Source organism: Polyodon spathula, chromosome 4 (genome assembly GCF_017654505.1).
Source record: "Polyodon spathula isolate WHYD16114869_AA chromosome 4, ASM1765450v1, whole genome shotgun sequence".
In the NCBI taxonomy this organism is placed as follows: domain Eukaryota; kingdom Metazoa; phylum Chordata; class Actinopteri; order Acipenseriformes; family Polyodontidae; genus Polyodon; species Polyodon spathula.
In genome coordinates, this window is record NC_054537.1 from 31227001 (window position 1) to 31254511 (window position 27511).

The 27511-nt window shown below is 36.5% G+C and overlaps 1 protein-coding gene across 3 annotated transcripts in view; it reads left to right on the forward strand.

The window, feature by feature from the left end:
• The window catches only part of LOC121314419 (nucleolar protein 4-like), an 88159-nt gene that overhangs the window by 15983 nt on the left and 44665 nt on the right, over nt 1–27511 (forward strand). For all 3 annotated transcript variants that reach the window (XM_041247677.1, XM_041247679.1, XM_041247678.1), the window contains exons 5-6: nt 35–167; nt 19102–19367. In XM_041247677.1, the coding sequence (XP_041103611.1) occupies nt 35–167; nt 19102–19367 (399 nt within the window). The remainder of the gene's footprint in view (nt 1–34; nt 168–19101; nt 19368–27511) is intronic.

The window sequence follows — 27511 nt, forward strand, 5'->3', positions numbered from 1 at the left end:
TGCAGTATAATTTTGATACGATTGTGATTTGCAGGAAGACAGTTCTTTGGATAGCGATGAATTTGACACGAGTGACTCAACACGGATGTCAGCAGTGAATTCTGACCTGAGTTCCAACCTCGAAGAGAGAATGAGCAGTCCCCAGAATCTTCACAATCAGCAAGATGGTTAGTTTTCTGCTCTAGTTAACAGCCTCTGGTGCACTGTGCATTGCTCATTTGAACATTTTTAGATTAGATGTTGATGCAATTGGTAATTTAACTAAATAAGATTTGGGATTTTTGTGAAGCTCAGTGCATGAGAAGTTAAAATTGGTTAAATGTCTTATTCCTTGCTTGTAAATCAATATTGGCCTGCAGTAGTATGTGATTCCTTTATCCAACATTATTACAGCAGCCTTTGGAAGGATGCTCCAGACACTGAAGGTCAGGTTTCCTAAATGTTTAAGCATCTATAATTTAGACAAACTACACCAGTAGATTTTACCAAACCTGATTTAAGTCATAGTGAAGTTGTTGGTTTCTCATTTTGTAACATTATTATTATTTAAACTTTTTTTTGTATTTAAAAAAAAAAAAAAAATTAAAACAAAAGCTTACAGAAATAAGTTCCCTGACAAGAAAAAAAAAAGGCAACGTGAATATTTTGTTATGTAGAGAGTAGTAAAAGAGTGGCATACACCACACAAGATTATACTTTTCAGTCTGTGTGATTGTCTGTTATCAAGCCAAAAGTGGCATATGCTGTTCTTTGACTCGGTTTTTCAGTTGCTTTGAAAAGTTGGAAAGACTGCTGTAAAACAGATTGCTATGCAGAGCTGGCAAAGACAGCTTTATGTGAATAGTGGAGTGGGGTGGAAGGGAGGCGGACAGGGTGATACAAGAATGTGATGATACACTAGCACACATCTAACACTGTCTGGTAGGTTGGACAGGGCTGAGAAGGAACACCAGGTAGTACTACAGATTGTACCATAAGAGCAGGAACCTCATGTGAATAACCTTCACCAAGTACTGTTCCTGACAGACTGTAATACGCAATCATGCATCAGTTTGGCTGTTGAATTCCTAATTTGAATTCTCAATAACATCCACTCAATAAAGGGGAGTAAAACAACATCTTAAGGATCATAAAGTTAAGATCAATGTTTTATAAGCATTATCAAAACAATGGAAACTTTCTTTAACAGGTATCTGCAGTAACTGTGATAATCATAACATTAACAAAATGGGGACCCTTACACACTGATCATGCCTGTCCATCCATCCGTCTGTCACAATATACTGGGTGAACACGATATCTTCACCAAACTTTATCTCTACTACACACTCTTAGCCTCATTTAGAAGTTTCTGAATGCATTTCATTATAACCTTGTGTATTTGCCTGCACTAGTCATGGTATTTTATGCATTGTTAGTACACCATAATTGCAAACTTATTGGTATGCCAATATAAGGAGAGGGACACCATATTTAAAGTGCAATCCAAGGTAGGAGTAAAAAACCAATACTAAAGGCAGGTTATTTACCCAGTTATCTAAAATGAGAAGGAACATACAGTAAATAAACAGTGAAGAGGCACCTTTCTTCAAAATGTCTTTCTTAGGCACATGTTTGTTAGTTGTGCATGTGCTTATTTAATATGCTTGTTGACTGACAACTCAAGAAAAAAATAATTGCCTTTGATTTCCACTATGAAAATAATCATTGATACTGAATTGTCCTCTAACTAATCAAAATTCAAAATTCCGCTAAATCGATTAACAATTATGTTAGCTTATCATAGTTGACAGCCCAGGACATTTTACATTTCCATATACTCTCTGGATCACTTCTCCTGAGGCACGTTAGAACCCCTGAGAGGTGATCACACTACTCCTTCAGTGGAAATTAACACTTATCTTCATTAGCAAGCCTCAGTTTCGGGGGAAACCTATACCGCGATACTTTCTTCTTTGTACCCTGAGAAAAAGGCCATTAAAATGTAGTCCACAAGCCCAGAAGCACATTTTGAAGTGCTTCTCCTAGCGTACTTAGCCGATTGACTGAAAAAGTTCAGACAGCACAGACAAGATTATCCTGTGGCAGACCAATATGCAATTAAGAGTTTTCATATTTGCTCATTAATAATATCCTAATTTATCTTTCCCATTTAACATTGTAGCAATCTCTGTGATGTACATAAAACAGTAGTAGAGTCTGTGATACTTGAACAAAGAAAGTTGTAAGAGCCAGCGTCAGGTGATGATTCGTATTTCTTGAAAAACATACAATATCATAGCTTGTAAGCTTCATCTTTTAAAAAAACTGTGTTATGGAATAGAAATTTTCTGAGTAAGTACATTTTACAGTAAATCTTCTGTATAAACAGCTTCAAGTATTTTAAATACAAAATAAATACAAATAATAGTGAAAAATACTAAACACTGTTAGCTTAGATTACAGAAGCTACCTGGTGATTATGTGTGAGGAGGCATTTATCTCGTGGCTGTCATATGTTTGCAGTGGAAACTCTTTTGTTTGTGGTAGTATAGCCTGTTCTCTTACCTGTGTACTGGCTACTAGATTTGAAATGGAAGATTTTCCTATTTTTGGTAGAAGGAAACCTTGATGGATGGATTTATTAGTTATTTTAAAGGCTAGTCTTTGAAGGGTTAACCAGCAAGAGTGAATTATAAGAAAATAAAGGCCTGTATTTTGATTATATATTACTATCAAGAATCTGTCCAGAACAATATTATAACAGCTCCTTCCTGCAGGTTTTCTGTCTAAACTCCAACAATTGTTTTATTTCTCAAGAAAATTAGCCTTTGCACCTACTTTGAAATATGGCCCAAAGTAAAATTCTTCATCTGTGTTTTCCCGTCTCTTCCTCCACGAGACCGGTTTATTCCCCTGGAAGGACTATGGGGATGTTCTGGTACAATAACTGTGTACTTCCCTGACAGCAGCCATTAGGGCAGCATATACTGCAGGGAGGACACAGGGCAATTGGCATTAACTACTTGCACCTAGCACCTAGCACACAGTTTTGTTATTGTAAGGATGGACGGCATATATAAACAACATGTATTTAAGCTAAGCTGCACCACAGTGTTAAGCTGGTCAGCAGCTGTTTAATAGTGTTAAATGTTAAAATGTTATAAATACAATTTGATGACATGCATTCATATTGATACTGGATATTACAGGCAATGGGCACAGCAGCAGGCAGAAAAGATACATTTGGTTAGTGCTGTTTCCAGGTGTCTGATCACTTCATTTATTAGCTAATGTGTAATGTGTAGTTCAGACTCACTCCAATGGTCTGGCTGCAGTCAGACCATGTGACCTACAGCACCTGCATCAGGATGCAGCAGTATGTCTGTTGTGTTGTATTTGAAATGCTAGTGAGAGTGTTAAAAACATAATTAGAATATAGATTTGAAAGCATTGCTTAAATCTCCTTTAAGATGTTTTTGCTAGTGAGGAACCTATACTCCCAGGGCAGCTCATTTCAAATATATTTCAAATATATGTAGTCAAGAAAGTGTTCCAGAATTACCAAGAGGTTGACATATTTTATTGAAGTTTAGATACAACATGATTATTTTGGTAACTCTTTATATTAAGGTGCTGCTTAATATTTTATAAATATATAATAGATGCTTAATAACTGTGTTATAGAGTGTTAATAAAGCATTATATATGGTCTATAACCATGCAATAGCCTTAGACGGTATTGCAGTTTTACAAAGGGTGCAGTTTTTAGCTATGGATTGTACTTTGGGATGTTTAAACGTAATTCCGTATATGGCTATTGCATGGTTATAAACCATCTATAATGCTTTATTACCACTATATAACATAATTATTAAGCATCTAGTATATCTTTATAAAACATTAATAAGCAGGACCTTAATATAAAGTATTACCATTATTTTTAAGGAGGTGTTGTGCTTAAAGTAATATAGTGCTTTCATGAAACCTTTAGTTTAGAAAAACAATTTTCAAAACTGAAGACTAAATAAAGAATCACATGCTCTAAACATCCCCACCACCTCGGCTTCGCATTAGAAACACAATCACCAGTTTAAAAAAAAGGCACAGTAATGTGTTCAGCATGTCTGGGAAAAAGTTACTGTGCTTAGCACCAGAGAGCCTACTGTTGCTAATTATCAAGTTCCTGTCCCATTCCCGCCCCCGCTCTTCAATTAGTTTTTAGTGATAAACAGTAATAAACAAATTTGTGTGCTGTATAGTTATATGTGTAGGGCCTCATTTACGAATTTGGATAAGCGTGCACGTAAAGTAGTGAGCCTAAAATGCGCGATAAATATAAATATCAAAAGCCCCAACATTCCAGGTGGCAGAGGCAACGTAAAGTGAAACTGCACTACTTACCTTTTAATTTTAGCATGTATTCTTTGTCTGATGTAAAAAAAAAAAAAAAAAAAAAGCCTTTTTCCTTTCTCCTTTAATGCATGCGGTCCCCCCGTTAGTTTATAAAATTGCATTAATGTAGTGTATTGTTTTGGAATTCTTTAAAACAACCCGCCTCTTAAATACAACACATATATTCAAAATGTGTAGTCTGCATCGTATGAGTGACATTCCCATTAAGCCAATCACAGCTAACAGGTAGTAAAATAGCCAGTCAAACAGCACACAGGATCTGTTTCCTCACACACACAGCACACATAATTTTGATTAGGGTAGTGAAGCGAAGGCTTGTTTAAACATTTATTTTACTTTGTGTAAAATTTAAAATCAGTAGCAAAAAAGTAGTTGGAGATGTCACGGAAGTGAACGATGGAGGCTTGAGACTTAGCATTATATAATCTGACTTTTTTTTTTACTGTTTGAGATTTCCATTGAAATAAAATGCTCTTCTGTTTCCTTTATTATATTACATTTGTGATATTGAGTTTTTTTTGACAGTTTTAGGAAAGCTGCTTCTAGTTTTATCTGCTTATTTCTTTACTATAAAATACATAAAGTAATATGTTGATTAATTGATTGAAACTATGTCTGCATAATTATTGACTAGGAATCGTAGTAATGTGTTTTGAGTATATTGGCCTGCGTACAATTTAGATCTGCAGGTACATTTACAGTGCGGCCTATCAAGTGAACAGTTTTAACTTCACTGGCCCTTGTTGTCCGATTTTTCCATTCAAACTAATTTTCATAAGCAAGTAATTCATCAAGATGCATTTATTTTATGTTAGTACATCAGTGAATAAAACAAACAAATCTGTTGAAATGATTCACCAAACTGAATGAATCAATCTAATCCAGTCAGTAAAAAGAGTCAAACTGCACATCACTATAATAGTGAAAATAGAAAAATAGGTTTAAATAGCACACCTATCAGTGGTTAAAGCTGGTGTCCAAACAAGCTAATTATCCCTCACTTGAATGTGCACAATACAATTATCACCCTTTAGTAAATACAGTGTGAATGAACCTCATCTCATTATTCAGAGCGGGGTGCCTCATTTAAATTGATTATCATGCGTTAAAATACAAATCACATATTCATTCTGATTACCATAGAGTGGCACAATAAAATTAGTGTGCACCATAATATGCCCACTAGTTCACTTGACAATGAATGTAATTGCAATAGTACATACGGAAATCATTAACGTGCACACTAACTGCAATTATTGTGCACCATAAAGTTTAGCACCCTTTCGTAAATGAGGCCCATCATCTCTTAACACCAAAACTGCAGTATTAGGACCTAAGACGGCAAAACTGAGCAGTCCAAACGTTCGACATATTAACAAAACAAGAGCTCCTGAATGCAGCTATGCTCGATAGCTAAAAGGAAAGCTGTGCACATTGTTAATGAATTTTATGAATGGATTAGATTTACAATTAGCTGCAACAACTGATTTGGTTTTAACATAATTCCGTGACTATATGCATCTAATCAAAGCATTATTGTTTTTTAATCAACAACATGTGTTTATAAACTAGCTAAGCTTAACTTTTGCAGTAAAAATGAAGGGGCTTGCGAACACGAAACAGTCTCTCACAATATTTAAAAAATGTAAAAATCATTTATCGTTACCCGTTAAGTGAAGCGAAGACATGTTTGCTATCAGTTTCTTCATCTTTTTAGAGGTTGTTGGCGCATGCCATCTAAATGGAGATGATGAGCGCCCTCTACCTTTATAGATGTACCTACTGTAGTTCTTTCTTTGTATATTCTCCCATTTCCCTATGCTTTTTATAATTTGTAATATACATTTCTCTTTGTCCGTTTGTTTTTCTCTCCCTTCTACCATCAAAATATATTTTACTGTTGCTACTTCTAGTCCTATATGCCTTAACATTCTATTTAAGCTGTTTCTTTGCTGATCATATGTATTGCATTTCATGAATATATGTTCCACTGTTTCTTGTTCACCACAGTTACTACATAACCCATTCTCATGACTCCTAATCATGTATAAATGATAAATCAATGCCGTATGTCCTAACCTTGTTTATAGTTCCCTACTTTTGAGTGTTTTTTTTATTATAAAATGTTCCCTTTCCATTGTTTTCCATTGTTCTTGCCATACATCCATTATGTTTGCTTTAGCCACAGCATTCACCTCTTCAGGACAAAGGTATTATTATGTCTATTTCTTTATTTAGAATTGCTTTTTTTATAGCTAGAATGTAATTTCTGGATGATTTCATATATAATATCTATCCTATCTCCTTTTCCGATTCTAATGCCTTTATCGAGCTTACAGAATCTGTAAAAATCACAATATAATTTTCTTTATATTACTTTATTTTGTCTATGGCCATAAGAATTGCCACTAACTCTGCAGTAAATACTGATAAATGATTTGGTAGTCTTCCCCTTTTACATATTTCAAATGTGTGTGCATAGTAAGGCTATCCTGTTAGATAGATAGATCTGTAACAGCTTTTCCTTATTTTTAACATATTCCAGTCATTTTATCTTAGTTTCCATTTTATTTCCTTTCTTGCTAGTTAACAGGTTAACAGTTTACATAGTCTTGTTTTCTTAAGCATTTATTCTGGCATCAATATTGTATCTCTATTTTTTTTTATTTCCTCAATCTTAATTTCTTTTGCCCAATTTGTCTTATGCAATGTTAATATCCCATCAGCTTTTTCCCATTTTCCCTTTTTATGTTCATGATACCAATTTACCCCAGTACTCCCCCTGCGACCAGTTTCTACATTTAAACTTCCCACATGACACAAACCTTCTCTCCTGTGTATGAGAAACTAGCATCACCTGTGGTTGCTAAGGAATACAACAAAATTAAACATGTTTAATTTAATTTAATTTAAACATAATTTAATGTTGTGCCATATGAGGTACCCTGCCACTTGTGCAATCATTATTATTATTATTATTATTATTATTATTAATATAATAATAATAATAATAATAATAATAATAATAATAATAATAATAATAATAACAACTAGAATTGCCAGGCAGTTTTACGGCTTCCAAGCTCTGTACCAGTTGGATATTTTGGCAAGCTGTAGCACTGCAGCACAAGTGTCAGCAACAGATTAGTTTTGTGGAGCAGTTTCAATTCAGAATACTGCATTAGTTAATGATCTCATGATGCTTTATAACTTTAAACACCATAGTAACCATATGACCCTATCTACACACTGCAAGGAGTTATAAGCTAGTTTTATATTTTAACTTAAGGAGAGGTCAAAGATCAGAGGCAAGGCCATTTTTGGATAGAGCACATATGGTTTCCTATAGTAACCATTAACCTATCGGCACTTTGTAAGGAGCTATAAGCTAATTTTACCTTAGGCTGAAGATTTTGAAAGGTTTTTTTTTAAAGAAATGAATCAGGTGGCCATATTAGTTTATGCACAAACACCATTTTTGAAAAGGTATATTGCATTGACACGGGGATGATGCTTGTCAACTTTGGAGTTAATCAAATAAACCATTTTTCAACTGAAGGACTATTAAATTTAAGAAGAAAATGTAGGTTTGGTGGACATCTTGTTTTACAAAAGAACACCGTTTTCCCTATTGAATTCCATTGTCCCTAGGATGATGCCTACCAAGTTCAGAGTTAGTTGGTTACATTTTTTTAAAACAGAAGCAATTTTATGTTTGGGGTGCGTTTCAATGAATTTGCTGGCAGCCATATCGATATTAAAATTTATCGCAGCAACTTATGCTTTACAACTTGAAGCAGGCTTGATTGTTGATGACATATGCAATGTTTCAGATCTATCAGTGTTCTCGAGAAGAACATTTTGAAAGGTTTTTCTAAAAAATGCGTCAGGCTGCCATCTTGATTGACATAAGAGTGCAACAAGTTTATTGGTTACACTGCACGCAAGTGTGTGTTTTGTTTAGTTTTTTTGTTATTTTTATTGTTTTTTCCTCCCAAAACTTGAAACTATTCCTGTCATCATAAAACACTGGTCGCTTAAAGTCTGAATTCGTTTTGCTTGTCTTTTCTCCTGGCTGCACCAAATAAAATAAATGTTTGTAAAATTGTATGCCGAAGACTGGGATGGTAAAACAGGGTTTTGCTAGTCTTCATTGAAGATGAAAAACAAGCTCTTCCAAGCCAAAAAAAAAGTAGTTTGAATTTAACTTAATTGATTTATTACAGCTTTAAGAGCAAAAAGAAAAACGACTAAATTAAATTATGCCAGGATAATATGTTCATAATATATGAACATACTGTATTAGCCTGGAATCAGCTACTCTATTTTTTACCATTACTTTACCTTGCTAAACCATACTTCCCACTGTTTTACCATGATGTAATGTTCCTTGATCAGGTTGTTTGGCTAAGCTGTACCATGATTTGTATTAACTTTAACATGGTGGCTAGTCTTTAACATTCTGTGGCAAATTGGTTTGCAGTGTGCAGGTGTAGAGGTGACATAGTGCTCAGGAATAATTTGACACAGCACAGTTCATGGTTAAGCAGCTCTTTATTTTGCTGGGTTGCGTCCTTGCAACACTTAAATAATAATAAACTGGCCCTCCGCAGCAACTTGTGGCATAGTTAAACCACAGGGTTCAGTCCCGAAAACTGTGTTCACAAACAAGACACACACAAACACAGCGCGGTCACAAATCCAGAGCGAGTGCTATTAGTGAAAGTGGTGAATTACAGGTTTATTGTGCACAATGGTGAAGTGTAGTCCGGGTTTATTTGCTGCTGTTAGCCTTCTATAAACAACAAACGTAACAGTTTAATAGAGAGACAAAACAACACACAAAAACTTACGGGTTTCTTTTTACAACACAGTATTCCTTCACTGGTCCTTTCGTAACCATAACAAAGAAACAGGGAGGCAGTTGTGACTTTCTTGTCAACTGACAATTCCATACATTTATAGAAAACAGAAATACATGAACAACATGAATTTTATAAATTAATCACAAAATAGCTAGTTAGACAGTTGGCATACCACAACTTTGTGAATTTCTCGCTTCTTTTAGGACAAAAAAACTCAAAATAATTTAAACCTCTGTCCTTGATTATTTGTTTTCAGTTTTATTTCGTACACTTCATTTTACACTTTGATATTTTAGAGATACATAGTAATACAGAGTACCACATGCACATTGTTATCTAAGGACAATGTGGAAATTGATAGAAAAAAAATCTATACAGAGACCAATGGATTCAATTATCCTTTAATAAAATTACTTCAAGTATTTTTCTGAGCCCTGCTCAAAAATGTGTACAGGTTCCAAAAGGAGATTCTTTTCAGTGCACATATTCTAAGACATGCTGTTAACACAACCTTCCAGGGCAAGACAAAAAAGAGTGTGTGAGTGTGTGTGTAAGTAAGACTTATTGCTTATTTTACCAAGACACAAAATGATTGGCTCCACTAAAACCCTTAAACAAGCACTTGCTTTCGAAAACCTTTGCCTCAAGTGTATTTTAAAATGTGCTCTTGTGTAGCTGAAATAAGTAACAATAGAATAGTTAACCATGCATAGCAGGAAGTGCAGCATGATTGTTAGCTGTGTCTCATTTTCTTCCAAATCTAGCCTAGATGTCCACACCAGCTTCTGGGTTGGAGGGAGGGGGTAGGGTGGGGGTGTATATGATTCCCGGGTGAGAGTGACTGGCTGCTTGCCTGTCAAGAGGGTAGATAAATCTCACTTGGTGAAAAAAAAAACATCACCATGGAGACTAGAGCTACAGTAGGCATTTGGTCCTGTAGTTCCTGCTTGAGGGCAGAGAGGCAACGGCAGCATTATAAGCCGATGCAAAATCAGTATTCAAAATGCCGCTAAACCATGCTGGCTGCTGAAAGGCATGGGATTGATAGCAGCTCCAGTAAAAATCTTGAGAAAATAGTACCATGTATCCGACGTTAGGATGTTCTGTGTCTAGGACCGAATGTGTGTGAGTGTGTGTGTGTGTGTGTGTGTGTGTGTGTGTGTGTGTGTGTGTGTGTGTGTGTGTGTGTTTTTAACACAGTTGTATTCAGATCATAGGAAAGAAAAATGTTTTTCTAAAATGATTTTCATTTCTTTCAGTTCTATGGAACTCATCAGTTAATCCAAACTTGGCGTACAATATTGCAATCTTAGGTTCAATTGCTAGTTCATTTCAAAACAGCTTTGTCTGTGTAGATCAAAAGGCTTAGTTTGTGTTGGTTGGTTGTTCTTGGGCAAGTTGTGATTACAGCTTTGGAAAAAAAAACTGAAGTGCTGAAGCAATTTGTAAGAACTTTTAGGGACTAAAGCCTTTGCAATAACACTTTAGGGAGAGAGAGAGAGAGAGAGAGAGAGAGAGAGAGAGAGAGAGAGAGAGAGAGAGAGAGAGAGAGAGAGAGAGAAGAGAAAAAAGATGTGGTTTCACAAAATAAGGATACAAGCAACCTCATTAGCTGATACTGTGATCTTGAACCTTATTTTTTACCAGTAACATCCCTCTGGCAAAACACAACACTCTTGCCCATCTGTAAACTTGTTGGAGAATTTAATCATAGAGGAAAGAGCCCATCACCCTGGAGGAAGGCCGAGTACATGCTTCACTGTCGTTTCTGCGGCTCATCTCAGTAGTGTCTCTGCCAGAATGTGCTCTGTTGCCATAGTAACCCCATCCCTGCTTCATATAGGGAAGATTAGCTCTTACTGTGCAATGGGGAGAATTTAAGGGAAGTCAGGCTAATCCCTGGGTGCAGTGCGAAAGAAAGGTTGGACCTCGCCTGAGGGATGCTGTAGCTGCAGTGATAGAATTGGCCTGCCTTAGACATTGGTATTTAACTTGAAGAGTGGAATTCACAATAAGTGTCAGCTCCTCTGCACTGGAATATTGAATTACTTTTTTTTTTTTTTCTGAAACCTGTCCCATTCCAGCCGAAGCAGCAGAACGACAGTGAAGTAGAGGGTGTGTGAGGAATAGCAATATCTTTCGTAGAGGATTTTAAAAATACAATTGAATATGAACATAAAATAAAATAAAGATTTGGCACACTGGAACCCCCCCCCTTTTTTTTTTCAAATTTCAGAAGTTCTCCATCTTGCCTGTGGAGTCATGCTCTGATAACCTGTTCAGAACCAAAATGGCAGCCTTTGTTCTTATTCCTGCTGCTGTGATCGTGTTTGATGCCAGCGTAAAGACTGAACAACATTTTTGCTTGCTTTAATTTTTTCCTTGTTTCAGTGTGTGCAAGTGCCCAATGTCGTCTCCACAGTAGTTGTGTTATTCCAGCTTTATTCTAGGCCTGACAAAGTACGACACCAGTGGATTACTCCAGTATAGGGCTGTGTTTGCAACCATAAACACTATAGTTAGTTGTAATCTGTATTGCTTTCCAGTGCCCTTGATGGCAAATCTGGCCAGACCTGCTTTTAGAGGTCCAGGGTTATCTGCTCTCATTAAAGTTAAATGATAGACACAAATAACACACTCGATTTCTATCTTTTTTGTCCACTGTGTTTTTCCCCAAAGGAACCTAAGTAAAAGTGTTGGTTTCCCTTGTAACCAATGTATAATAATGTTAATTGCTGATCAACAGCTATTGTGTAGAATTCCTTTTCCCAGGTGTTTTAAGGCTGACAGGGAGAATTGGAATTTGAACTTGTGTCCTGCAGATGTATAGTTATAAAACATGCTATAGTGTTGTTCACAGTCACACCACTGCTGAGATGATGTAGCTTGGTGCGTGTTGCCGTGGTCAGATTCATCAGCCTTCGGTTTGAACTGATTGGCTACTGCTTGTTTCTTATTTCAGTAGTGGGTTTGAAGTCTGAAGTCAGAAGTGCAAGCACTGTTCAAGGTGCTTTCTTCTGTGGCATTGCTTCACAACAGTCTGAAACGCTTAACTATTTGGACTGCAACCCACTGCTCTAATCTCTGAACTACAGTACCATTAAAAAAAAAATGTCTCTAATCAATTGAAGGAGATATTTTCATGAATGCACTGTGTAATTATATTGTGTTATATACTGGCTTGGATAAATTAAGTGCTGTGATTGGCTGAACAAGATCACATGACCGCGCGGTAATACTTGCCTTACCGCACTGCTATGACATCATAGGCCAACTTACTTACCTGATCTATTAATATTACTACGCCTTAATAGTAACAATTATCTAAACAATGTTTCTGTAGGTAAAAATGTCAACATCCAACTGAAACAGCATTTAAATCACTCAACAATCTAGTCAGAGAACAGAACAAAGAAAATTCTGAGGCAAGCAGTAGCAGTAACACTATTCAAAAGCCATCTGAGAAATCACCACACAAGTCTCACTCAGCATGTTACTGTATATGCAGCAGCTGCATCTACTTATTAAACTAAATAGTGCCTTATAAAACTGAGTAGTGAGCATGCACTATTTAAACTCGACACAACAGATACATCTCACCACTACCCTCCGTTTTCAGAAACATATTTAAAACAAAATTAAAATCTCTCCTGCTCTCTGCTGACACAACCGTTGGGCTTTTAAACAAGGTCGGGTTCAGAATAGAATTCTCTTGTGCTCGCCGTGGACGGGAAGGACTGCAGCACTGCACAAACTGACTCGGAAGTCCTTTAGTCCACATATCATCTAATGCTGGTTTACAATCTGGGGAAATTATACCGTTTACTGGCATTGGTGTGAAAACAGCCTCATAAATTATTTGTCAGCTTCTCTTGAAGACCGCAAAGCCTGAATAGGATAATTTCTTACAAAAAAAAAAAAAAACCCACTCGGAAGCCCCTCCCTCGGGTGCCAATGCAGTGCAGTGTTTGGATGTTCCTTGAATCCTCCCTCAGATGTGGGAAATCAGTCTGCTTTCAATTCAAAAATGTCATTTCATCGCGAAAAATGTTACTATAAATGGCAATGTTCAATGTAATGTTTGTGGCAAATAAAACAAGTACAAAATATATGTTACAATCAAATGGTCTTCAAGGACTATTTTTTCTCAGTGGAAGGATACATAATATATTTCTTATTTTTTTCCTTGAAAAAGCCAGTTTGTTTAATTATTAAAAAAAAAAAAGTAGCCATTTTATAAGCGAAATAACCCACCATGGTGTGCGGTACCGCACACCCTGTCGTGGGTTATTTCTTACTTAGGTACTGTGGTGGCATTATAAAGCCATCAGTGTCAAACATTGTATTCTTACTTAATTACAATTATGTGAGGCAATTCCAGGTGCAAGAAATGCCAGAATTGCCACATCATTCACTATTTTATTTAGAGTACTACTGCCACCTGTCCTTATTATATGATTGTATATTTTATTACAATGTACTAAAATTCCATGCCAGTCCTTGTTTCATTTGATAGTGTCAAGCCAGCTAAAGGAAACAGCAATTGCAATTCTTTGTTCCAAATGTCAGTGGTAAACATGGAAATTATCCTAAAATGTTCCTGTGACAGCACTTTAACCCCAGAAGCAGCAGAGCAGCCATGAAAGCACAGGAGTTGACATTGTTCTGAGATGCATCTAGTAGAGTATATTTGCCTTCAGTGATATTCTTTCTTATCATTTCCAATTTATATAGATTAAAACAGCACGAAATTAAAGACATTCTGGTGGCGCTGGTAAATTCTGATAGATTACAGAGCATGAATCAGCATGGATTTACACATTAATAATGCAGCAATTACTACTAGTTTCTGCACTTACACAGCAACTTTTATGTCATTACATGGAAATGGCCTTATGAACAGTTTGCTAACTGAGGTATTTACATGATTACAAAAAAAAATAGAGGACAGTTACACATAAACACATAGTAATTCCATCAGCAGTTGCCACGCTGGAACAGTAACTAGTGGTAGTTACCTAGTTATTACACTGTCATTACATGGTTATGTATGACTTATAATCTAAAGTGTCTATATAAATATATTCTTACAGGTTCCCTATTGCTTTTCCATTGATCTTTTTCCCAGATAGTTTAATTCACTGAAACTGAGGCAAGGCTAATTATTCCATTCTTAGCATTGCAGCCACTTTCATTCTTACAAGTAATCTGTTTCATGAGGTGTAGCTGAAGATATGAAACCAAGTACCTCCATCAAACTTAAAAAAAACAAAACAAAAACATTACAGGATAATGGGTGTCTTGTGAATGTTATGCTAATGAGTGGTAAGCAATGTTTTAGTTATTATGTTTTAGTTGTAGTCAGCAGACTTTGAATGGTCTCATTCTAGCTTTGCTAACATAACAATATGTTCCATACATGCCCTGTATTATTGACATTGGAACGTGAAATATGAAAATAATTAGAAGAACCAGATGAAGTACTAAAGATGAAGAAATATTTGCAAATATAACTATGAAAGCTTCTGATACACAAAACTTTTTTTTTAATCATTTTTTTTTAGTTTTGTGTAAAGGTTGAAATAACAGTTGAAATGTGTTTGAGTGAAAGTTGAAATAACAGAAGCATTCAGTTCCTCAGCACACCAGTTATTTGTGGTGAAGGTAGATGTTTGGAGGATGTACTGTAGTCTATTAGATTTATAATGCTGGCGTTTTAGTGTACACTCCCATCCTCTGTAGAATAAATAATGTTGTGTTACTCCGACATGCTGGCACTTTCTGTTCTGTCTGTAATCCACAATTACTTATAGAAGTGGTATAATAATAATAATAATAATTCTGGTATTGCACAAAAGTACTCCTCTGGAGTGTTTTGTCGTTAAAGCATCTTGAGCTGATCAGAACCACAGTGCGTGCTGTACCTCTGCTGCAACTAAATATAGCCCACTGCTCCTTGAACTGGGAGAAGTGAGCACCAAATTCTTTCTGTGTATAGAATAAATACCTGTCTCGTCGTGTTTTTAAAGTGCATATTATAATTATGTCATTTTTCTTGTAGTATGTTTTCAAAGCTGCTGAAATCTGAGGACAAAACATATGAATACATAAATGCACCCACCGTCGTTCATGCTATTGCATTCTTTGCTGCGTTACTGCTCGTTGCCAGTTTATCTCCAGTTTAAGTTCTGCTGTTGCACTGGCACCCACTATCGTGGAACCTAATTTATAAAACATGAAAACATTGCGCTGTCTGGTTTCCTGGAGAAATGGACTGGTCTTCCATTCCTCAGCAATCTACCCTGTGTTTGCAAGAGTCTTCCATTCTGAGGCAGTTCCTTGTGAAACATCAGTAAACTGAATGGCAGAAGCTCTTGATATTATCTGCACTATCAATGTCTGACAGATCTGCTCTCTTCCCCATTGGGACTAAAACTGACTGGCAACAAAAAGGTTAAGAATAGGTGATTTATATATTGCAGAACAGAATACAAATGAGTAAGTTACATGAGGGGTGGCACACCTATCCCTGGGAAGGCATTATGGCAGGTGTTTCTATGTATTTTTATAAACCCTGTTTATCTGAGCACTGACTGGAAAATTCTTGAATTTATTCCCGAACTTTATTTTTTTGCCAATTTTTGTGGAAAACCAATATTTTAAAGGTTTCAGGTATTAATAGGCATTGGATACACTTTTCAGCACGAATCTGTACAATAACATGATGCTAACCATAAATGATCTCATGGTATGGTGGCTTGCATAAAAGTGGATTAGTTACTTCTAGAGTAATTCTACTCCAGAAGTAGTTATTCCGAGAGTAAAATTGGGTTGCATGAGAGAAGATTAACAGATGAGTTACTACTCTCAGAGTAAAGATTAATCAGAGGAGTAAATTATGCAAATTGGATAAAGTGTTCAACATTCCAATCCAGTAGACATTTCTTTTAGTGCGGAGGTAAACTTTAGTGAGGAGGTAAGTGTCATATATTTTAAAGTACTTGCTGGGACTATCATTTCTTTCCCACCTGTCTGTTAGTCCCTGAGTCCCGGACAGATATGCGCAAGGCAATAATAATAATTAGTAATATCGACACATTGTACACACTTTCTAGCATTTATATTTACACTTCGTAAAGAGTACCTTTGTTTTTTTGTATATTGTAATGTGAAGTAGTGTTTATTGACTGTTGGCAATTGTGAGATTATACACGTAATAAAGAGGAAACATCTTAAAAACAAATTTGAATAAATAAATAGAATTACACTAACCATGGCAACCTACCTATATTTATTTTTTATCTACATATAGATATGTAAACAGCAACAAAAATACAAAGGGGGTAAAATTACAGCGATTTTGAAAAAAATCTTCTTGTAGAAATTATCAGGTGGTTTAAAGAGACTACAGAGGGCAGACACCGTGACATGAGAACTGAAGAGAGAACGAGAAAAGCACGGGTGGAAATAGAGAAGCAGTGTAATGTGGAGGAAAGAGTTACAAAAAGGTCGGTAAAACAGCTACAGGTTATATGGAAAGAACTGAAGTAAAAGGCAAAAAAAGAAATAGCAAAAGAAGAGAAAAAAATAGAACTGGATGCGGACCTGTAGAAAAACAGATGACCCCCTGTCACTCACAATTAAAGAGATTACACCCTAAAAACTTTGCCTTTATTGAAGAGGTACCAGATAGCGATATGAGGCTGGAAGAAATAATAATAGCATGCTCATCTCCAGAATTGGGTAACAGTAACGGGTGTCAGGTAACGTTTATTTATTTATTTATTTATTTGTTTTATTAAAATACCTGAACAAAATTACAATTGTCAAGATCCATATAGTTCTGCTTCAGGAAGACTGGGGCAGAATATTTTAACGTGTGAGCAGTCAATGCACCCTACTATCCCAGGAAAGCCAGCAGCACTGTGGAACAGCCTTTTCACTGGAGGTAGAGCTTCCTCTCTTGAGAACTTTATTATCTGGACGTGAAGGCTGGAAATTGCTTTGGCAACCCTATTTACAGTTATGAGGCTGATGCCTCACTTACTCTTTGTAGGTCAGCAGATACTTTATGAAAATTTCCAGGTGCGAAAAACCTTAATGTTATAAGTACCTGATGCAGTGGGAAACTGATTTACCGTATTACTTCAATTTGCGCCGCCCTCGTATTAAAGATGACCTTGTATTGACGCCGCAGTCATATATCAGCTTTATAATAGAGGCCGCCCTCGAATAAACGCCGCTATCAATGAAGAAACATTAAGGTATTTTTTTTCTCCGCCTACTGAAAAAAAAACACACAGAGCAAACAAATAAACGTGCAACACTATGTACATGTAACGACCCTGAAGAGACGGGAGCCTCAATCTAGCACATAAATCACAAACTATGTAATTATACACATAGTAAGCACATTTTGTTTTATGGTAGTACAGTTCTGAAAGAAAATGCAAGATAAACTACGTACAAAACAGCTGTCCTTCTGAAGTTCTTATAGGTGGTTTTGTTGTTTTATTTTTAGTTGAATTGTAATTCCCGTACAAATAAAAACAATGTGCTTACTATCTATGAGAAGATTTATTTTCGGTTTCTCTTGCAGAGAAATTACAAACAAGAAAGTTACAGTGAAAAAAAAAAATAACTGAGTAGGATATACTGTAGTTTTTACAGAAATCAAGTTGATATTCTGAGGTCATTTTTAATGTAGAAAAACATCTACGTCTCATTCTTGGACTTAACTGCCACACCAGCATTGTCCCGCCCCTTAACAAAGAATACACACTCCTGATTCGCTGGTACAGTACTCCCCTGACCTTCCAACTCTCACCTAATAGGCTCTTGGTACCTGTCACCAATAAATGTACTGTAGTCAAAGTAGGTTAGCCACACATATGGCTACATACAGGTAGGCTACCGTATTATAGAAAATAAGCACCCACGATTCTTCAAAAAAGTCATATATTATGTAATTAAATATTGCAGCATTTGAAAATTGTAGTATTAGTAATAAAAGCCGCCCTCGTATAATAGCCTTGTTTAAGAGCAGCAGTCATTTTGATCAATTTAAAATAAACACAGCGACGCCAAATTGAAGTAATATGGTATTTCTATTTGTTGGATGTTGTTGGTTTCCAGAAATCTTCTCCACCAGTCCCTTCTTCACTGTACATGTCAAGAGGATTAGTCTGATCTCTAAATACTCTTCCAGGTCTTGTTCTCTCTTCACAATCAAATATTTGTTTGAAATCCAATAAATACTCATCCATATTCCAAATACTAAATGAAAGAACAGTAGCCTACTCCTCTACTAAACCAGCCTCTACCCAGGTTTAACTTACTCTCTTTCTTCTTTAGTAAGCTTACTCAGCTGTGGTGAAAGCCGACTCGGCTTACTCTGCTGTTTACTCTGAGAGTAGCTACTCTTTAGTTACTCTACTTTTATGCACGCCAGCCAAATAGCAAATAAACCTTTCTGTTTATTTTTGTGATCCAGCACCAGTGTGTGTGTGTCAGTGAAAACATGAAACACATGAAAACAGCAACACAAAGCAGTGACTCCATTGTGTTTTTCTATGGTCAAGGTTGACTCAGAAAATTTGAGATTAAAATGTCCTGGCTATTGTTATCACAAAACAAATTAGAAAGAAAGCAGTACGGAATGTTAAACCTTTTCTTATTTCAGGCCTTGGGGAGGGGGGGTGGTGGTGGTGCTGGGGGGGGTGGCCCGCTTCAAAGACTAGATAGAATGCCTCAGGTCAGAAACTGTCATGCTTTGTTGGAAAATCAAAAGTTTGGTCACAGCGATGATTAAAAAAAAAACCTCCTTTCTTTTCATGAACAGATGATTCTGCAGCCGATAGTATAAATGGAAATGAAATGGTGGCATACAGCTCTAGTGTTACTAGAGGGAGCCACTGTAGAGAGATGGTGGACGTCAACAGCAGCTGCAAAGCAACACCAGAGCAGAACGAGCAGCCTCTGAACCTTAGTGACAGCCCCCCGGTGACTGAGTACCGCTCGGAGAACCACAGCACCAATGGGAGGAGTAAATACAAAAGCCTCCTGCTGCCAGATGTCAAATCGGATCCCAAGGAAAACGGGAGTAAGGTAAAGACTCTTTGTACTGTTTCAGGTAGTATTTCATTAGTTGAGCCAAGTAACCTTTAGTTCAGAACCTCCCCCGGCTGCCTGTTGTGCCTAATTAACCACTGAATGAGTTTAACCAGACATCATCCAGTGCCACCACTAAAATGTAGTCCTACCTAGAATACAGCATTAGTGGCCTTATATTGTGCTCATGTTTCCATACAACCTTATATTTACTCTCTTGCTGAGGGGGTGCGCAAGACTGGAAGCCCTGTTCGAGAGATGGTTGCTATGTTGAGTTTGTATTGCAATGACACTTGCTGTACAGTGTACTATAGGTGTTGGCTTACAGTGCCCTTCTATTACCAATGGTGTTAGTAACTTGTTGACTATTGCATGCCATCATTTATTTTTTTTACTCTTTTTTTCACACCAGTAATTCTCGCATAGAAAAAAAATAACTTTAAATGTTGCTTCATTAGAGCTTTTTATAGAGTTCAATGCCATATTTTTCATGGGTTCAGCAGTGGGTTTAGTAGTTTATAGGTGTACAGGTATCACTGAAACAATGGCTATACTGTAACAAAAACAAAGGATCCCTAAAATTGCCTTAATACAGCTTAATTTGAAAAAGCAATTGCTGAAACGTGACACTACAGCCTTAATATATATACATACATATACCATGTTCAAAGTTTCTGTTGAATTAACGGTATCTAAACCTATGACATAGGATTTAAATCTAATTAAAAATACATATTCCATCTAATCCTACTAAATAGGTATAACCCAAAACAAACTTCCATTGTTATACATCCTACTTAGTGTATCTGCACTGTATAACTTTATCAGGGTGTGGCAGGACGTCTGAGTAGTGACATTCCAAGACCAGGAAGCTGACAGAGACACAGGCAGATATTACGGGTGACAGCACAGCTGCACATGTTTATTGCAACCAAAAATAAATAAAACACTTTTACAAAAACATTCAGCTCAACGAGCAAAACAAAAGTTCAAACAAAACAAAACAAAGTCTTAAACACATAAAACAAAACAATGCTTAGGTCAGGCTGGGCAGTGGCCTTCACTGATCATATGACACTATCGCACTGGTCCTTCCAGCACGAGTAGCACTTTCATTTCTCGCTCACTTACGTTCCTCCTCCTTGAACATCCGTTTTGAACAACAAAAGCTGCAGGGTTTTGTACATGTGAGCGTCTCCAGATTAGCAGTAAATTAATCAAACAGGAGAAGGTCACATTCTTTTTTTATATCTGCGTGGTCGACTGCCAGTCTATTAATAATGAATTCGCTGCCGACCACGCATTCGCACGAGATGTCTGACAGAGTCGAGCTGCCACCGTCGCCTCTGCCAGACCACATTTAAACAAAATAATAACAACAATAAACCACCACCTTCAAATCACCCAATACTACCCAACACAATACATTTCTCAGCAAGGCTTTTCTGCCCCGCCACACAAGGTTATGGACACAAAGTTTTAAAAAGGCAGTGACTTGTATTCAGTTCTGGATTTTAAGTCAGAACAATGAGGCATACAATAGTGGCTACATGGACAAGACATGGTTGTCTATGGATAAAGGGAGTTACAAATAATGTCCCCAGCATGGGGTAAGCCTCAAAGGGGAAATGTATTGGCAGCTGCAGAAAATTGCTGCTATCTGTGCTTTTTGATGGTTTCTTACGAACCCCAGCATTGATGGGTAAATTGGATGAGTAAATTAAATGAGAAACAGCCCCATCCCCTCTGCACACCCCAGCTGCACGCATTAATGGCTAGTGAGTAATCAGGGGCACATCTTATAGTAATAAGAAAATAACAGTGTGGCCAGCTTTCAGATGAGTGTTCACCCAGGAATAAAGCTATGCAGTTCATCAACAGGCAAGAGAATGATTCTTTAACTTTTATTTTCAGTGTTTAAATAGTTGAATCAAGAATTGGCAGTGATGGATGTACACTAGAGCACTGATAGACATAGCAAGTGTTCACACAAGTTAAATTACCAAAAGATATAAAGAAATACATGAAACCAGTGCAGGCACTTTCAGAGGGTCCTCAAAACCACACAGAACCTGAAAGTGATTGTTTGTAACATCTACAGTTGTCTAATATATAACATCCAACAACTATGCCAACATTCATCGGCTGAGTTGAGGCAACACATCAACAGTTTGGCTATGCACAGCGTAGGTAAGAACGTGAAAGAGTGAATGTACAATTTCAAGACATTTTTATAAAATCGAGAGTTTATCACATTACAGCCAATTACACCATCCTCAGATTGCTCCGTTGCCATAGGATATGTCATGATACACTACAGCTTTTGATTTCTACAGCATGACATGGAACCAGCTGAAGCTAGAAAAAAAGAGATTCCATCACTACGGCAACCATGGAGACTAGTGCAGAAGAGACCAAAGTAAAAAGCTGAAATGTCTAGATTTATTCAAGTATCCAAGAATAAAATGCAACAAAATGTAAACAGAACATGTTTTAAGGTATTTTTCTATAAAGTAATGGTGTATAATAGCGATGACTTGTTTTTAAGTGCAGTGAACTCGGATGTAAACAGGCCTCATCATTTATTACATTTTGGAATATTTACCTCCTCGTATACTATGTTTAAAAACAAATTATCACTTAAATGTTGTCTGAAACGTTGGATGCAAAATGAATGCTGTTATCCTGTTCAACACGTACAGTGTGACAGACAGACAGGCAGCAGTACAGCATATTTAGTAGCTTTTGCATTCAGTTAAATACATATTAACGTGAGAGGGGGGATAAACTACTAAGGTTATACAATCTGAACTGGATTGAACACTTTAATAGCCAATTACATGACACAAATGGAATTAAATGGCAGGATTTTATTTGGAAACTATATGCATCCTTATGGCAGGGTGCCAGCCGTGGACCCCTTGGAGTCCCTGTTCTTGGTCCGAGACTTTGCGAGAGACTTTTGGGATTTTAAGGAGGGAGGTGGCCATTGAGTCCATGTGTGCTGTGCACAAAGGGGGGCATATGTGGCAGGGTGCCCACCCCTTTGTGTATATATGTGTTTATTGTTTTGATTTGTATTATATTACGACAAAAAAACATATTTTGTCTTGTGTATTGTTGCTGCGTGTAGCTCCAGAATTGGATCTAACATCTGTTTATGATCCGACTCCAGTGAATTCGGATCCAATCCCATTTTTTGTTCTTGTTAGTGCAACCAGCCCCTGGAGCAGCGGGTAGTCCCTTATATTATTTAGTGAACGGTTCGGTACTGTACACGCTCAAAGATGAAGAAACCAATCTGTGACGCATTTCTTTCAGAAGAACCCAACTCTGGGTATGATGATGTTTAGTGATTGAATTATATTAATATTGTTTTTCTGCTGAGAGTCCTGTGCAATGTGATGTTAGCTGCGATACGTTTTCAAAAATCACTGTTTTTCTTGTGCAATGGCAAGGCCTTCCCTCTCCCCTGATATAATGATTCCTAGCTGTAGTACTTTTCATGTATTGTATTTGACGCCATGGGATAGAAGAATTGGAGGTAATTCTATTTATAAATTCACTGTTTGGTAACAGCAGTTTGGAAAAAACAAAACAAAAAAAACCCAGTTATTTTCCTAATGTTTTCGTTAGAGAAAAAAATCAAGTAAGTACTGTTTTAATACAGGTGATTTTTTTTTTATAAATCGTTTTCAGCATCTTTAAACAGCTTGTTCGGTGGTACAGTAACAACGCACTGGCTATTGAAGTAAACTGCAGCTACATTCTAGCATGAATGTGACAGCGTGCCTCTTTCAACCTTGACCTCTGTACACCAGAAGCAGTTTAAAGTATATTTACATAAATTTAAAGCAGAATTGTCTGTGTTGGTGATTATATATGATAAGTGTATTGGTTTGGTTATCAAACAAACAAAAAAATCCTTCTTGCCCTGCCCCAAGTGTAAACTAAAAATTCTCCTGCAGCACAGAGACAATCTGTGTTTTCTGCAGCAAACGGATTCCTAGGGTCCCTGTTCATGACGAGAAGGAGTTTAACTGACTTCATCGTTTCGATATGTTTGATTACTCTCGCAGCAGTATGGGTGAAAATAGACTGAGGGTCCTTGCCCTGCTATATGTCCACAGAGACATATCCCAGGAGGAAGTGTTACAGCGTTTCCATACAGGCAGGATTGGCAAACTCTATTTAAAATAAAGCCTTCTAAATCAGTGTTTTTAATTGTGGCATCATATAGTCTCAGCAATCCGATCAGTCTTAGCACTAGTATCAGCAATCTTACCATTCCTAGCAGTAGCAGCCCAGTCTTACCAGTCCAGCAGTGGCAGCACTAGTCTTACCAGTTCCAGTAGTGGCAGCACCAGTCTAACCAGTTCCAGCAGTAGCAGCACCAGTCTTACCAGTTCCAGCAGTGTCAGCACCAGTCTTACCAGTCCCAGCGGTAGCAGCACCAGTAACAGCAGTATCAGCACCACTACAGCAGCACCAGTCTTACCAGTTCCAATTGTAGCATCAGTGTCACCAGTCTCAGCGTTAGCTTCACTAGCATTGAACCAAATGCATGTCTCAATGATGGTATAAACCCATCTACTTATTCATATTTATAAGTTCTATTTTTCTTGTCCTTTTAATATCATATATTTCTAACAGTGTGAATAGGGTAATTTTTGGATGGTGTTGTTTTTGCTGGGAGATTTGTTTAAAAAAATATGTGTCATGAAATTTCAAACATCATCCAAGGTGGGTCACTGGGTAAAAAGACTTACCGACTTATATTGCTTTGCAGTTTGCATTAACAGTCTCCAGGCTTCATGAACAGCATATGCAGTTTTTTTTTTTTTTTTTAGACAAAAATTAGATTTTTGACTCAGTAAAAATCTATTCCTAGCTACGCCCCTGCTTAATGAATATTGTCCACAATACCCTGACCGACGGCTGAAGTCTCCGCGGCAGGACGAAGCAGGCCCATCTGCCTTGCCTTCCAGTGACTGTGCTGAAGCAGGAGAGGGGCGGACCTCAGGCTCCGAAAAATAAGTGCAAGTTAGTTCTGTTCAACTATCTCTAGTTTTGTTCTGTGCATATTATTTTTACCTGTAAATTTATGCTATAAAAGTCTGTGTAATACGCTTTTATATGCTGCGGTTTCTGCAGTTTATTTGAGACCATTTTTAAATGTGTGCAGGATCTTTATCTATACATACAGCTCCGCTGTGACAAAACGTTATTTCAATTAGAATGTTGGTAACCATGGTTTTGTTGCATGTTGAATATGATAAAGGGGTTTCTCTACATGAGACATTTCTCGATGGCATAAAAAGTCAGTTTTTTTAAAGCATAAAGGTCGATTTCACCCATTCTCTGCTTGAATGGAAAAATAGAGATTGAAAAAACCCGGTAAATTCTTTAATCAAAGTTTATCAAACAAAGCGAGTGCTATAGTACATGTATGGAATGAAAATGTATCTTGCATCAAAGCTGTTGTCTGAATATAGAATGGCAGTGTAAGCCTATAGAAAATGTACATTTTAATATGAGTTTTTGTTTCAATATGGTCCATATTCATAAAGCATTTTCAACCAAAATCAAAAATAAGCATTTGAACTGCCTATAGGGACTGTTAAATTAGCACATGAGATTTATCTGACACTACAATTTATTTGTGTTGTTTTCCATTAAGGAAAAAAATATAAATATGGCTCTACAGTAAGTTTTCTCCGGATCTCTTGGAAAGCCTGTGTGTCTGGGACATTTTGTATTGTACGGAAAAAGGCAAATGTTTCATTTTTATTTTTTATTCACTGTTTTTGTTTTGTTTGTTTGTTTGTTTTTTACCATTGATTCAGGCAAGTTGCTTATATATTTAACCCTTCTAATGCCATGTTTTCATCAGGCATTGACGTTCTACTTAAACAAATGCAATGGTTTAATTATTTTTCATCAAGTTAGTTTAATGTAAAAATCTAAATATAGCTTTTGTAAATTGTTAAGTAAAAATCAAGCTGAAATAAACAGCCAGCTTTTTACTACTTGTTTCCAGCACAGATAATCTATCTGACTCGTATTAAAGTGTGTGGAGGGCTGTACAGCAAGACTGGACTAGTAAATGGTAACCTCTGATCAATACACGTTTGTGGTTGGCTATCCTAAGAAGTGTACTGTGAAGAGGTGTAGAGCCTGGCATTACCCAAATTATTTTTACCTTGACAGATTTCAAGGTCATCACCACTCTGTTAACTGTAATAATAACAAAATAATACCGGTAATTAAAAATATATTTCGTTAACTGTAATAATAACTATAACTAAAATTAAACTAATAAGCATAACTAACTATAACTAAAATAATACATTTAAAAAATCATAACTATAACTATAACTAAAAAAAAAACACTGCGAGGGATAAAACAATAATTGATAGCTAGTTGATCCCTCGGTCACTAATATAAAAGAACTGCAGTTTGGCTGCACTGGGAAGACTCTTCAGGGAGTAGTGAATGGGAGTAAGGAGAGGTAAAAGAGAAGAAAACTAACAATTGCTAAGCATGCTGGTAATTAAACCAGCACAATACTTGTTATTGTTTGTTGTCTGTTTGGCCAAAGTGCCCTTTTCTTTTATGTTTTTGTTTAAATCTTTTATTTGTTTTTGTTAATAAAAAGCTGAGCGCCGTAGCATCTCAATTTAAACCCCAGTCTGCTGTGTTGAGCTGCAGTTACTTTCTGGTCTGACGTCACCACACACGTCATCCTTGTCACAATCCTCCATATGCATCTTCTGACTCAAAAGTCATAAAATCCCATGGGAAAGACTTGCACAATCTCTATAATGAGACAAGTATAGTTTAAATGATTTTATTTGTAATTTGCTGTCCAAATACATAACTGAAGTCCAGAATATCCTGCAGGGAATGCAAAAGGTACGTTTACACTTACAACCTGAGCTGGTTTATTAAAAGATTCTTATTAGCTATCGTCGTTCCGTGCTAATCAAGATTTCGTTTTGCCATCAGAAATGGAGAGAAGCATCGAAAAGTTGCATATTGTGGATAGTATGTGGACAGTTAAAGAAACAGGTGTTGTATACATTTACACATCAGTCTGTCAACCAGCGCTACAGATAAGCTGCGTTTCAAAGAGTCCTGTATCACTCACAACCTTGTCATTCTTTGCCACTGGTTGGTTTATGTGCAGGGCTTCTGTTTTTTGGTTTTTATTAATTTTATTTTTCAATGTTTATTTATAGCTATTTTTTAGTTTCATGTAGATACCCCAAAATCTTTTATTTTTATTTTTCAGGGCTTTAGTTTTTTATATAATGTATGAAATTGCTGTCTTTGGTTACTTTCCAAAATGTGTGGGTGTTTTTTTCTGTCACAATATGTGTAGTAACTCGACAGTACTTGCACCTTCTTTCCTCTTCCACAACAAAATCCTTATGGTCACGTGCACATTCTTCTGGGGTTTTTGTGTGTAGGCATTTTTTTATATTTCGCCACAATGTGCAATTCTGTTTTAAATCCTCCAAATCTAACTGTAATATAACTTTAAATCATGCAAACAATCCTCCTTTTTTAATTGTAATCTCATTTTAAATCTCACAAGCGGATCCTCCAATAGAAATGTAGGAATTTGCTGCCACTCCGTAGTTGGGGGGCGGGTTTAAAGTATTCAGAACGAATCAATACTAGATACAAGTCAGGAAGGCGGGACATTGCTCAACTGCACTGGGAGAGGTAGTTTGTTTTTGTTTTTTTGTAGTAATTTTTTTTCTGTTTTTTTTACTGGGAAAGGAGGGGTGAAGTCAACATGAATTGAGTAACCATCGCCAGTGCTTATTGGATATACACCAATTTCATTTTTTTTCATATCAGGGGTGCTTTATCAGTGTTTATCGTTTAAAACTGAAAATCAGAAGCCCTTTTTATATGATAACCTATTATACATTATTATACACATTACTTTTCAGTGGAAACAGGCACATGGAACTATAATTTAATTAATACAGAACATACATTTACAAAATTGCATAAAAATTAACTTTTTTCACCCTATCCTGATGTACTTGCTTTATTATTACATTCTATTAAATGTATCTTCTTTTTTTCTCCATATCTCCTAAAACTTAGGACTGTGTTTTGTTTT